This window comes from Amphibalanus amphitrite, unplaced genomic scaffold, assembly GCF_019059575.1.
Source record: "Amphibalanus amphitrite isolate SeventyFive unplaced genomic scaffold, NRLGWU_Aamphi_draft 000444F_arrow, whole genome shotgun sequence".
In the NCBI taxonomy this organism is placed as follows: Eukaryota; Metazoa; Arthropoda; class Thecostraca; order Balanomorpha; family Balanidae; genus Amphibalanus; species Amphibalanus amphitrite.
The window spans coordinates 94,670-109,506 of NW_024881938.1; the positions used below are offsets into that span (position 1 = coordinate 94,670).

The 14,837-nt window shown below is 49.2% G+C and overlaps 1 protein-coding gene across 2 annotated transcripts; it reads left to right on the forward strand.

The window, feature by feature from the left end:
• Window positions 1–1,881: 1,881 nt before the first annotated feature.
• LOC122391557 (5'-AMP-activated protein kinase subunit beta-1-like) lies at window positions 1,882–14,063 on the forward strand. 2 transcript variants are annotated; one of them, XM_043385598.1, is made up of 2 exons: window positions 1,882–1,987; window positions 12,228–14,063. In XM_043385598.1, the coding sequence occupies exon 2, from the start codon at window positions 12,253–12,255 to the stop codon at window positions 13,141–13,143; it is 891 nt and encodes a 296-aa protein (XP_043241533.1). In that variant the 5' UTR covers window positions 1,882–1,987; window positions 12,228–12,252; the 3' UTR covers window positions 13,144–14,063. The 2 variants fall into 2 exon arrangements, with proteins under 2 accessions (XP_043241533.1, XP_043241535.1); XM_043385600.1 differs by lacking the exon at window positions 1,882–1,987 and adding an exon at window positions 8,436–8,453.
• The last annotated feature ends 774 nt before the right edge of the window (window positions 14,064–14,837 follow it).

Here is a 14,837-nt window from a genome sequence, read left to right on the forward strand (position 1 = left end):
GAATCGGGATCGAGGAATCGATTGAGACCATTAACAAGCCAATCGGACGGTAACTTTAGGCTGTAGAGCGTTCCCCGTCCTTTGACCTTGACCTTGACCTTGAAGGTCATGACCTAGTGACTTGGAAATCGCTGTCAACCTGGAATGAGGAACGAGGAATCGAATAAGGGTCTTTTCATCAAAATCGGTTCACTGGTTCTTGAGTTATTGCGTTCCCCGTCCGAATATCGAATTGTTAGTTTGATATTCGCGAACCTTGACCTTGACCTTGAAGGTCATGACCTAGTGACCTGGAAATCGCTGTCAACCTGGAATCGGGGTCGAGGAATCGATTGAGACCATTAACAAGCCAATCGGACGGTAACTTTAGGCTGTAGAGCGTTCCCCGTCCTTTGACCCTGACCTTGACCTTGAAGGTCATGACCTAGTGACTTGAAAATCGCTGTCAACCTGGAATGAGGAACGAGGAATCGAATAAGGGTCTTTTCATCAAAATCGGTTCACTGGTTCTTGAGTTATTGCGTTCCTCGTCCGAATATCGAATTGTTAGCTTGATATTCGCGAACCTTGACCTTGACCTTGAAGGTCATGACCTAGTGACCTGGAAATCGCTGTCAACCTGGAATCGGGGTCGAGGAATCGATTGAAACCATTTACAAGCCAATCGGACGGTAACTTTAGGCTGTAGAGCGTTCCCCGTCTTTTGACCTTGACCTTGACCTTGAAGGTCATGACCTAGTGACCTGGAAATCGCTGTCAAGCTGGAATCGGGGTCGAGGAATCGATTGAGACCATTTACAAGCCAATCGGACGGTAACTTTAGGCTGTAGAGCGTTCCCCGTCCTTTGACCTTGACCTTGACCTTGAAGGTCATGACCTAGTGACCTGGAAATCGCTGTCAAGCTGGAATCGGGGTCGAGGAATCGATTGAAACCATTTACAAGCCAATCGGACGGTAACTTTAGGCTGTAGAGCGTTCCCCGTCCTTTGACCTTGACCTTGACCTTGAAGGTCATGACCTAGTGACCTGGAAATCGCTGTCAACCTGGAATCGGGGTCGAGGAATCGATTGAGACCATTAACAAGCCAATCGGACGGTAACTTTAGGCTGTAGAGCGTTCCCCGTCCTTTGACCTTGACCTTGACCTTGAAGGTCATGACCTAGTGACCTGGAAGTCGCTGTCAACATGGAATCGGGGTCGAGGAATCCATTGAGACCATTTACAAGCCAATCGGACGGTAACTTTAGGCTGTAGAGCGTTCCCCGTCCTTTGACCTTGACCTTGAAGGTCATGACCTAGTGACCTGGAAATCGCTGTCAACCTGGAATCGGGGTCGAGGAATCGATTGAGACCATTTACAAGCCAATCGGACGGTAACTTTAGGCTGTAGAGCGTTCCCCGTCCTTTGACCTTGACCTTGACCTTGAAGGTCATGACCTAGTGACCTGGAAATCGCTGTCAAGCTGGAATCGGGGTCGAGGAATCGATTGAGACCATTTACAAGCCAATCGGACGGTAACTTAAGGCTGTAGAGCGTTCCCCGTCCTTTGACCTTGACCTTGACCTTGAAGGTCATGACCTAGTGACCTGGAAATCGCTGTCAAGCTGGAATCGGGGTCGAGGAATCGATTGAGACCATTAACAAGCCAATCGGACGGTAACTTTAGGCTGTAGAGCGTTCCCCGTCCTTTGACCTTGACCTTGACCTTGAAGGTCATGACCTAGTGACCTGGAAATCGCTGTCAACCTGGAATGAGGAACGAGGAATCGAATGAGGGTCTTTTCATCAAAATCGGTTCACTGGTTCTTGAGTTATTGCGTTCCCCGTCCGAATATCGAATTTTTAGTTTGATATTCGCGAATATCAATCTGCTGCTCAATTGATGGACGTACCTTGAGAAGAGAATGAGGAAAATACGCAAATGAGTTTGTGACAATTGTGGTCGCGTTTTCTCGCCCATTTTGTTTAAATTTTATATTGACAGGTAGGTGAGAAGGCTGCTTGTATTGTTGAAAAATTAATTCAAAGGTCTAGCGTTGATTTAAAGCTGCTAAGAAGCCAATAGGCAATACATAGCTAATCTTGATCTATGCCTAAAGTCTATTGCAATAGGCGTTCAGATTTTGGACCTTAAGATGAAGATGCTGATTAGGGTGTGTCGACAGAGGGGGTTTTCTCACAGATTCGCGTTAGACAAAGATATAAATTGGCGGGAGCATGCCAAAACACTAGCCCTGCAGTTGGTTTTGCGTAAAAATGCGATTTGACGAGGCTCGGGCAGGTCGAAGTTACAGCGAAAAAGTCGCAGTCGACGGTGCTGCCACCTACATTGCCAATAACGGGCACTATCATATCGTTATAATTGGGGTAGTTTCAAATGAGAAATGACTTCTATTTTTGTTCAAACTGCTTAAGAAGAAATAAAACAATTCGGAAACATACATTTTTCCCAAATATCGCGTTCCATTTTTTCCTGTTGAGTTGTTAGGAAAGTGGTAAATTTCAAGGTTGACGGCTAAAAAACGAAACAGGAGGAACAGAGCAGGAATCACCAAGACGTGTGCCGCGCCGATGCTGTAGCCTGTAGATAAGGGGTGAGCAACAGAACCAGCATACCTAACGATTTTGATTAGTGATAGATATTTTTCTCTAAATGAAAGACTATTAGTAACTCAGGCAAGCCTTCTAATATAGGTATCGACAGGGTTGCGGTAAAAGGTACAATCGATGGCACATTACAATTATTCTGAGTTGGGAAACAACACTCTTCAGATACCTACCATCAACAACCTCACTATCTCCTATATGGGAGCTATTTCATCTGATTCCAGCGCCCTGAAAACAAACAGGTTATCATCAAAAATCTCTGTATTAGCGCCTACCGACATATGCTGAATGACGCTATCAATACCCAACATTTGTAAAAGGTGATTCGCCACACAGCCCGCCGGCGTCGGAGGGGTTGAATCAGTGAGCCAGATTGCCAGCGACTCACCGCTGAACTACCGGGCGTAACAAAACGGACGATGCGACATGACTCAGTGATCATCACAGACGCGACGGTAAGCCGCCAACAGCTCCTCTGATGTACCTATGCTTTAAAAATGTTGGCCAAAATTTAAGATCTATGTTATCTAGTGCTAATATTTGGGTTTTCGGTTTTTCTAATCCCCTGTAATTCACGGATTGCTTGAAAAAAAGCTAGAGGGTTTCTTTTTACCGATGTCAAGTGGTTTTAGTTCAAAAGATTGGTGGTGCTGCTACTGGCAACAGTATTGGCGCAATATAACCGTTCTTTAGTCACCATGTCAATAATATTGACACAATCAATGACCACCGACTCTCACTGAATGTGTCTTCCTGTGTTCCGCAGGAAGCTGAGCTGTGACTGACTGGCCATTGCGTGTCATCAGTTCGGCCAAGTAGCGGCGGAATACCTTCAATTAAGGGGGGCACTGCCGACTTTTGGTCCCATTCATTCCATGCAACGCCCATAGGGCTAATGTTAAAATGCCAAAATCAAAGGGGGCACGGTGCCGCGGTGCCCTCCCCGTTCCGCCGCCTATGAGTTCGGCTTGACAAGGGAACCGCGAGGTGGCAGATAGCGATATTACGTATCTGAACGAGGGTTCCGCACGAGCTCAGATGGGGCGGGGTGGGGCACGACACCTGGCGGGCTGCTGGGATCGTGCTCACGATCGAGCCCCTGCTGCCCGCCCGCGCGCCGCCGTGGGAGGTGGCCGCCTGCCCACACGTCACATTCTCCCTGGACATCGGAGCGTTGCGGCGGGACGCCCCACCTGACGAACTGCACCAGGCGGCGCAGAGACACCTAGCGTCCCTCCCCCAGCAAGCCATCTGGGTTTGGACGGATGGATCGGCGGATGCGGGAGTCCACAGCGGAGGAGCAGGAGCCTTTGTGGAGTGGCCGGACGGTGCAACCGACGAGCTACGCGTCCCTGCCGGTCAACTCTGCTCGAGCTTCAGGGCGGAGATGGTCACACTCCGCGCGGCCCTGAACCACCTGCGCGACCACCCGCACCAGCCGAGCGCGCCGATCACCATCTGCTCGGATTCGCAGTCGGCCCTCGCGACGCTGAGAGAGGGCCCGGCGTCCCAGAAGACCCTGCTAGGAGCCGCCATCTGGACCGAACTAGCGGCCCTGGCCGGTCCGTCCCGCCGGATCCACCTACAGGTGGGTGCCGTCCCATTGCGGCGTCGACGAAAACGAGCGCGCCGACCCGATCGCCAAGGAGGCGACCGCGCTCCCCCAGGCGGCGGTCCCGGTGGACGTCGCTACCGCCCACCGCGCGGCCGCCAGACTGGCCCGCGACCGCACCATCGCCGCCTGGCCGGAGGGCTGGTACCTGACCCTGATGGAGAACCGGCTGCCGCCGCCGGCCGCGACGGGGGACAGATCGTCGGCCGTCGACGTCCACCAGCTCCGCACGGGCCACTGGTCAGGATCCCGCCAATACCTTCACCGGATTGGACGGAACCCTTCCGATGATTGCCGCCAGTGCCCTGACACCGACTGTGCGGCGGGCCGGTGCACCGTGTGCCGGGAGGAGGCCACACGCCCCGGCACTTCTTCTTCCGGTGCCCGGCCCTCATGGGCTGGCGTCTCCGGATGTACGGAACGATTTTCCTGAACCCGGAAGACGTCCGCGACGACGGAGAGGTGGCGGCCCTGGCGGCCGCCGTGAGGGACCTCCAGAGCCGCACGGCTACACCGCGGTGACGCGGCTGGAGGGAACACACAACAACAACAACAACAACAGCTCAGATGGCCTTCGGTTACATTTTTCGTTGCGTCTGTGATGATCTCTGAGTCATGTCGCATCGTCCGTTTTGTTATGCCCGGTAGTTCAGCGGTGAGTCGCTGGCAATCTGGCTCACTTATTCAACCCCTCAGACGCCGGCGGGCTGTGTGGCGAATCACCTTTTACAAATGTCGGGTATTGATAGCGTCATTCAGCGTATGTCGGTAGGCGCTAATATAGAGATTTTTGGTAATAACCTGTTTGTTTTCAGGGCGCTGGAATCAGATGATATAGCTCCCATATAGGAGATAGTGAGGTTGTTGATGGTAGGTATCTGAAGAGTGTTGTTTCCCAACTCAGAATAATTGTAATGTGCCATCGATTGTACCTTTTACCGCAACCCTGTCGATACCTATATTAGAAGGCTTGCCTGAGTTACTAATAGTCTTTCATTTAGAGAAAAATATCTATCACTAATCAAAATCGTTAGGTATGCTGGTTCTGTTGCTCACCCCTTATCTACAGGCTACAGCATCGGCGCGGCACACGTCTTGGTGATTCCTGCTCTGTTCCTCCTGTTTCGTTTTTTAGCCGTCAACCTTGAAATTTACCACTTTCCTAACAACTTAACAGGAAAAAATGGAACGCGATATTTGGGAAAAATGTTTGTTTCCGAAAAGTTTTATTTCTTCTTAAGCAGTTTGAACAAAAATAGAAGTCATTTCTCATTTGAAACTACCCCAATTATCACGATATGATAGTGCCCGTTATTGGCAATGTAGGTGGCAGCACCGTCGACTGCGACTTTTTCGCTGTAAATTCGACCTGCCCGAGCCTCGTCAAATCGCATTTTTACGCAAAACCAACTGCAGGGCTAGTGTTTTGGCATGCTCGCGCCAATTTATATCTTTGTCTAACGCGAATCTGCGACTATCGACACACCCTAATGCTGATGCTAGGTTCAATATAATTGAGCATCTTGTTAAGTTAGGTTTAGGTTTGTTTAGGTTTTGTTAGAAAGAAGTACCTCCAGGGCCAGGCATAGCGCCTCTCCTTGGTTGGAAAGAAATGGTATTTATTTACTTTAGGTCCGCAAAACAGAGGGGTAAATAAAAGTCATTCACACGATACTCTAAGACCTCCTGATTTCATTTCTGATACTTATTCCTTCTAGAAACCAATTTAAAAGCACCAGTACATTAGTATCACCAGTATCACCACCAGCGGCCCCACCTCCGACCGGGGCCCTGATCGGCGGCCGGCTAGTACTCTTGCCGGCGCTCACATACGTGCTGGTTGCCCCGGCAACGGGCTATTGACCAATGAGAAGCGAGGAAAGTGCAACGTCACTGCGATTTTTCATATACCTGTGCCCCCCGTAGCGCGCTTCTCATTGGTCAATAGCCCGTTGCCGGGGCAACGTGCACGTATGTGTGCGCGGGCTAGCGCGCTAGCCGGCCGCCGAACAGCGCTCGGAACTGCACGTGTCAAAAGACCGTCTGCGCGGCGCACCCGCTACAAATGGTCCAACCAAGGTTGAGCGAAATTACGGTTGATAATAAATTGTAAGGAAAGTGACGTCAAAATAATCGTGGCGGAGCGGTGCAGTGCCGAAGGCAATGCCCTAGGAGAGATTACAGGCAATGGTAAGTCAAATATTTTTAGGTTAAGTGGTTGTGTATCTGGCTTCAGGCCGAAGGCCTGAAGCCTGATGCATAACCACTTAACCTAAAAATATTTGACTTACCATTGCTTGCAATCTATTCATGCAAGTCACTTCTTCCTTTTCCCCCAGTAGGCAAACATCAGTAGGTCAGGTTAGGTAAGGTTATACCTTTAAAACGATGGTTCCTGTTTTAGGTTGTGTTGTTTAAGACTTTGAATGACATGAAACATCTGTTGAAAGCTGGCACAACTGCTGTGTTAATGCCAATTACTGATCACGTAATTCATGTTTACAGATTTTATGTATATTTCATGTGTCGCACAATGCTTTTTATTACGGGTCATCTTCCACCTTCTCAGTTACTGATGGATCCAGTGGGTGCATTTGGGGTAAATGCCCCCATGGCAGTCAAAATCAATGAAAATGTACAGTTTTTAAAGAATAAAAAGGAAACTTCAACTTCACAACTTTTAGGTGATCAACTTTTATGAGGAAAAGGTTGTGTTAACGTTTAAAATGCACAACAGTGCATGACAAATAGGAATGGGAGTTTTTGGAATTTGCAGAAACTTCTTTGGTGAAATCATCTTTTTGCACCCTAGGCTCAAAAATGATAAGAAACCACCCAATATTGCCTAAATCATATTAACCTAGAAAACTGTTCAAACAAACATTTACTCCTAAAAAAGGCAGGTACACTAAGCAGAAATGAAAAACCTAATCCAACATCAACATGTTTGATCAAAATGACCTAACCTTATCTGGCCTAAACTCACCTTACCTGAATTAATGGGTGATTGGCTGTAACTTATGAATGTTTTGTGTAAAAAGTATAACCAGTATAACGCCTTTTGGGGCGACTAACGGAGCGAGCGAGAGGGTGGGCCTTGCACGTGCGAAATTGCGAGGGGGTACCTCCAACTGACTTGTGCACGGCACCCTACTAACTGGTCTCTAGCGATGTGCCAAATTTGGGCACAATCGGCCCAGTCGTTCTCGAGATCTGGAAGCGACACCCTGCACGTGCGCACGTGCAAAATGGGTCCCAACTGACTTGTGCACGGCACCCTACTAACCGGTCCCTAACCGTGTACCAAATTTGAGCGCAATCGGTCCAGCCGTTCCCGAGATCTGGAAACGACCCCTGCACGTGCGCACGTGCAGCAGCACCCCAACTCTGGCACATGTATATGCAGTGCCTAGTGGGTGCCTACTTACATGCCAACTTTCAGCGCAATCGGCCAAGTAGTTACCGAGATATTGCAACAATTACAAAACTGACACCTCTTCGTTTTGCACGTGGCACGTGCATAAGGGGTCACCCACATGCATCGGGAATAGTCCAATACTTGGTAGAAGGAATGAAGCTACCCTACAAAAATTACCGCGTGTAAATCGGTCAAGTGGTTGCTGAGATATAAGCCTCGCAAAAGCGTGACCACGGCCGGCCGGCCGCTCATACTCAGAAATTTCCGTTAATCTAAGGAAAGACTACGCTCGCTTCGCTCGCTCCGTAATAACTCGGGAGTGTTGATGGTTGATCTCACTTTTAAGCTTAGAAGGATGTGTCCTTTCCTTTCATCTTCCTATTTTGCCAATTTGTCCAGTTTTTAGAGTGTGCTAAAAGAGGAAATAACTTTTTTTTTGTATATGCTTCCTCCAATGTGTAAGACCCAAGGCCCTAAAACATAAGGTTGGACGAAGTTTTCTACCAAAAATGTACTAGAATAGCGCACGAGTCAAAGCTATTTCCGTTGTTTCTTTACAAATATGTCGCAAACAAGCTTTTTCTGTATTAAATCATTATTTCGAAGTTAAGCAACCAGTTGCTATAAATTCGATAAGCAAACACTTATTTTTTATATAAAAGCCTAGCTGATATAGACCAACTCTAGTTGAATAATCAAGTAGCTACTAAATTTTCCAGATGTGACACATATTGCGCACTTCAGACAAATGCGTTGCTAGGGCGTTGCTAAGGACTCTTTCGCATGTTTGGCTGGTTTTTGTTATGAAGTGAGGGACGTGAGATGGACAGGCTTTTTGATTTTTTTTTCGGGTTTTCTAGGACCGTGTGAATTATTTAACTTGACATACTTTTCTTGCTTTTTATTCGAGGCTTTTTCAATAACTGGTAGAATCTAGCGTGAAAATAAAAGGGCGAGTAGGCCACAGGGGTAAATGCAAGTCGACTGATAGTGAAAGAAAAGGTAGAGGTGTCTGTTCCATTAGAAATTTAATGTGATTGATTGAACATGAAGCAACAGGATCAGACGCAAGAACCACCAATTAAGAACCCAGAACCAGCAGGCGCCATGCAATCAAGAGCAGCCGTGGCAACGTTTGATTAGCTTTCAGAAAACCTCATGGAAGACGCCAGACGGAGAGCAATCAAGAGATCTTACAAGACCAGTAGTTACTTGAAAACGAGAGCCGCCAGGAAAATCAGTAGATTCTTCAACGGCAACACATTTCAACATCTATCTAGCAATGATTTGCGCCAGCGAGGTGCTATCATTGTATTTTGTGTCTGCATCCCTAATTGCTCAAAAAGTATTTGTCAATAAATAATAAAAAAAAAAACAAATAATGCGTCTTTTTTCTACTGAAAGTAAGTCCACCAAGTGGCAGGGGATGAATAATAGAAGGTACCTACCTAATTAATCGTCATCTATTCATTCAATTCATAGGCAATTCAGGGCATCGATCGACAGCGCCCTTTGCATGGTACTGCGGATCGTCGATGGGTTTCTTGATGACTCCGACTCTGACTCAGACTCAAAAATCAACTCTGACTTTGATGTCAAATGTCGGCTCTGACCGCGGACTCCGACTTCACAGCCCTAGCATGTCTGCGGAGGCGATGTATTTTTGGTGACTCCGACTCCGCCTCTGACTTTCAAAATCGACTCTGACACTGACTCTGGTCAGAACTGTCGACTCCGACCGACTACAACTCCGACTACGGAACCCTGAAAGGTCTGCGCGGAGGGGATCGAATTTCGGTGACTGACTCAGACTCCAGCTTTTAAAATCGACTCTGACTCCGACTCGACGACTCAGGTCAGAACTGTCAACTCTGACCGACTTCATGACTCCGACTCCGGAGTCCTACTGGCAGCTATCACGCCGGGAGCTGCAAATCGTATGTTCCGTGGCGGTTTATGGCATTAAAGTCGATAATGCGGCTGAATCGCACTATGAAACACCCTTATTGGCTGCAAAAACCACGAAAGTTAGCGCATCACCACTGGAAAACGTGACAGGTTATCGATTAATTGGCCCTGGATTTGGATAAATAACATGTTGATGATCATATTAGCACACATTTACATTACCATCTATCTCAAGGTTGCCCTTCAGGCGGCTCTAAACTATGGCAATTTCCCTATCTTCAACATGTAAATGCCCTCGGGCGTCCTCGTGGTGACGTAGGCATGGGAGTGCCAGGTTGGTAGGAACTAGACTTCGACGCCCCCTGGTAAGACCACTCTTCTGGATCAGCAAGTGCACCTACTTGTGATTATTTTGTCTATTAACCATTGCATTGTGCTTTTCACTCTTTCTCTTGTTCATCAGTAGCATCAATCTCATACAGAGTTGCCACTCTGGGTCTGCCACCATGGCACAATGAAGTCTTTAGACCCCAGTTTAATCTATTTGAAGCCTTTACATGGTCCATTTCTCTTCGGAATCTGTCTTTTTAAGATACCTACTTGTAGAACTTGGAAGTAGAAAATAGGACCAGTCATGTTGCAGCAAAGGTGTGCTAGGTAAATGTGTCATTCGTTGTCATTTCACCAGTAGGTGCATAATCCAGTGCTGAAGAGTAAAACCAGTATAACGCCTTTTGGGGCGACTAACGGAGCGAGCGAGAGGGTGAGCCTTGCACGTGCGAAATTTCGAGGGGGTACCTCCAGCTGACTTGTGCACGGCACCCTACTAACCGGTCTCTAGCGATGTGCCAAATTTGAGCACAATCGGCCCAGCCGTTCTCGAGATCTGGAAGCGGCACCCTGCACGTGCGCACGTGCAAAATGGGTCCCAACTGACATTTACACTGCACCCTACTAACCGGTCCCTAACTATGTACCAAATTTGAGCGCCATCGGTCCAGCCGTTCTCGAGATCTGGAATCGACCCCTGCACGTGCGCACGTGCAGCAGCACCCCAAGTCTGGCACATGGATATGCATTGCCTAGTGGGTGCCTAGCTACAAGCCAACTTTCAGCGCAATCGGCCAAGTAGTTACCGAGATATTGCAACAATTACAAAAGTGACACCTCTTCGTTTTGCACGTGGCACGTACATAAGGGGTCACCCACATGCATCGGGAATAGTCCAATACTTGGTAGAAGGAATGAAGCTACCCTACAAAAATTACCGCGTGTAAATCGGTCAAGTGGTTGCTGAGATATAAGCGTCGCAAAAGCGTGACCACGGCCGGCCGGCAGGCCGCTCATACTCAGAAATTTCCGTTAATCTAAGGAAAGACTACGCTCGCTTCGCTCGCTCCGTAATTAGAGTTGATTATGGGGAGGATGAAGGTCTCCTCCTTTCATGAAGAAAATGAAGACAAGGTCTCTGTCCTTATGCAGAGAGCAAAGGAGAGATTTTAGGCAAAAGATGAAGTTAATTCTCAGGCTAAGGCATTCTACAGTTGGCTTCAGCTACAGCATGAAGCCAACTACAAGGTAACTGTCAACTGAACCTGAAAATTTACCTCAGCTGGTACCTATTGCTTGTCTTAGATCTATTCCTGACCACCACTATATCCACTTATGGGTACACACACAGACATCATATGCTAGGCAAAAGGCAATGATACTTCAGATTAGGTCTTAGTAGGTTAGATAAGGTGTAAGATAAGGTTGGGTCAGGTCAGGTTATGCTGTTTTTAGATAGGTGTGACATATATTCCTCAGATCCGAAATTTGTTCCACACAATGCCTTCCATTTATATTGTTACGGAGCGAGCGAAGCGAGCGGAGTCTTACGTAGAATAACGGAAATTTCTGAGTATGAGCGGCCGGCCGGCCGGCCGGCCGGCCGGCCGTGCGGACGCTTTTGCGAGGCTTATATCTCAGCAACCACTTGACCGATTTACACGCGGTAATTTTTGTAGGGTAGCTTCATTCCTTCTACCAAGTATTGGACTATTCCCGATGCATGTGGGTGACCCCTTATGCACGTGCCACGTGCAAAACGAAGAGGTGTCATTTTTGTAATTGTTGCAATATCTCGGTAACTACTTGGCCGATTGCGCTGAAAGTTGGCATGTAGGTAGGCACCCACTAGGCACTGCATATCCATGTGCCAGAGTTGGGGTGCTGCTGCACGTGCGCACGTGCAGGGGTCGTTTCCAGATCTCGAGAATGACTGGACCGATGGCGCTCAAATTTGGTACACGGTTAGGGACCAGTTAGTAGGGTGCCGTGCACAAGTCAGTTGGGACCCATTTTGCACGTGCGCACGTGCAGGGTGCCGCTCCCAGATCTCGAGAACGGCTGGGCCGATTGCGCTCAAATTTGGCACATCGCTAGAGACCGGTTAGTAGGGTGCCGTGCACAAGTCAGTTGGAGGTACCCCCTCGAAATTTCGCACGTGCAAGACTCACCCCCTCGCTCGCTCCGTTAGTCGCCCCAACAGGCGCTATACTGGTTTTAGATTGAATTTCTATCAAATTTATGGTACAGGCTGGCCCAAGCTATTGCATTGTAACTAAATCCAATAGGCCTGGGTCTGTTCACATTTCTCCCTTGCAGTAACCATTGTCATGTGTTGTGTGCCCACAGCCAGTGACCCTGTCAGCCGGGCAGGATGGGTAACGCCCAGAACCGCGAGCGCCACCGGTCTGGCGACACGGCCAGCGGCTCAGCCTCTCCGGTGGGCCGGTTCTCCGACTCGCCGTTCATCTGGGACCACGACCGTCGCCGCCACTCGTCGGCCACGCACGAGGGCAGCGCGCCCGTGCTGCCCGAGCACAGGGGGCGCCGGTTCAGCGGCATCGAAGCCGTCGTGCCGCCGCACCACCCGCCGCTGATGACGCAGCGCTCGGTGCCGATCTCGGTGCCGCGCGCGACGCCAGAGCCGCCGGCTGAGGGCCCGCAGGAGCGCCGCCTGCCGGTCGTCATCCAGTGGAAGAAGGGCGGCAAGAACGTGCAGCTGTGCGGCAGCTTCACCGGCTGGAAACCGGTGCCGATGGCCCGCAGTGAGAGCAACACGGACTCGGAGCACATGAGCATCGTCAACCTGCCCGAGGGCAGACACGAGTACAAGTTCTTCATCGATGGGGAATGGATGGTGGACAACAACGAGCCGACGACCGTCACCGACGGCGACAAGCGCAACTTCATCACCGTGAAACTATCCGACTTCACGGCGTGCGACGCGCTCAACATGGAGACCGTGTCGGCTGGCGGCGATCTGTCCGGCTCTCCGCCGGGCAAGTACGGCCAGGAGGTGCCGCAGCCCAAGCCGTGGGCACCGTCGTCGCCCAACCACCCTCCGGCACTGCCGCCGCATCTTCTGGAGGTGATTCTCAACAAGGACACGCCGGGCTCCATGGAGCCGACGCTGCTGCCAGCGCCCAACCACGTCATGCTTAACCATCTGTACGCTCTGAGCATCAAGGACGGTGTCATGGTGCTCAGCGCCACCCATCGCTACCGTAAAAAGTACGTCACCACTCTGCTCTACAAGCCCATCTAGGAATTCGCCACCTCGCCTGCCAAGGAGGGGTGAAGGCCCAGACGGGCCTGGCCCGGCCGGCCGCCGCGGTGGGCCGGGTCGGCGCAGTGGGGTGGAGGAGCCCGAGAAGTAGTGCGCGGTATCGGGGGTGTCGTGGTCGGGTACGACGTAGCTGATGTGTGCTGGATGCGAGCGCCGGGGTGCAGGCTGCGGATGCGCCCTACAGCGAGAGAGGCTGCGCAGAGGGCGCTAGTGGGCGTGCAGCCTTCGATCGTGGAACGGTGTTATAGATTGACTGGTCGTCACTATAACCACACTGCACAAACTCTGGCTGAGACGCGTATTTTAAGAATATTTTAGCGGTCTTGCTATGCACTCTTGCACTGCGTCCGACCTTGCTGTGGTGGTGGGTTGAACATTGGGTTCCCTGTCGATTCCGTCTCACTTCTGTCCATCTTTCTACTGATTTTATAACTCGCGCGTTTTGGTGGCGGTGGCATATATTACTTAATGTTTGCCTTTTTTAGTTTATTATTCCTCCTGCTGTGTATTACTAACATTCCACCGAATGCTGTAACTGGAGGCTAATGTGTCCGCTTGGTGTTGCCGTCCCCGTTTAGTTACGCCTAGGTAGTGAATAAGGCGAATTTATTGCAATGGTGCCTCGATCAGTGAACAAATTTGGGGCCGCCTGCTGTGCCAATGTTAGCGACGGGTAACCACGGTTGCCCTCCGTGCACAAATATGTGGCATTGTATTGACGGTGTAGTATTCAGATTGTATAAATGTTTATTTTGTCACCGACTAGGCGTCGAGGTGGCCGAGGTACTCTATACAATTTGCACCAATAATGATGTGTCCTGTGATTTTGCCGCGCGTAACAGTTGTGTGCCATGTGTTTTTAGACATTTTGGATAATACACGGATGAATTACACGATGATACCGATCGTTTCGGGTGTGAAAGGCCGTCTGCTCAAATCATCGCGCTTAGATCACTTTACTAATAGTCACGCGCTGGTCAGGCAATAAGTGTGCAACTTTTTTCTTTGCTGTCTCAGTGGCATGTGACACGCTAAACTGTCGCTTCTAAATTAGATTGACATTTTGCAATCTCACCATCGAACAGTGTTCACTGTGTTCAGGACCTACGCAGCAAAATCAACGTTGGACAGGCTCTAGCTTCGTCATTCCGTCTAGGGGCATTCCATGTCAACCGGGACAGTCAAAATCGGTCACCTCTGCGATTTTGTTCAAACTTGGTATGCTTATTGCCTATTGGGTGAAACCTCTGAGGGTCAAAGGATTTTGTCATATGCCCTCGGGCTACAGAGATACAAGCCGCTGAACTTCTGCTTTTTTAGCAGAATTGGGCGTGTATCGCAATCTTGAAAGGTCTATAGCTTGAACATTTTTGAAGCTATTAACATTAAACAAAGTGGAACGTATACATAAGGAGTTATACTATCAAAATTTGGCAGTTTTTACATATTTTGAAAATTTTGAATTTATCTTATTTTGAATTAATTTCTTAAAATATAATTTGTGAAAAATGGGTACCCTTCGATTTTGCTCAAATTTTGATATTGTCTTCCACTACACGTAAGGCACACCTGCTGAGAAAATTAGAGTGGGCCAACGATAACTTTGGATGATATAGCAACAAAAAGTGCAACATACACGCGCAGTGGAAAGGGGCGGATTTCGCCAGCCCCAC

Bases quoted from the DNA above. Each gene is read 5' to 3' on its own strand.
- LOC122391557 (XM_043385598.1), top strand. From the start codon at position 12,253: ATGGGTAACGCCCAGAACCGCGAGCGCCACCGGTCTGGCGACACGGCC.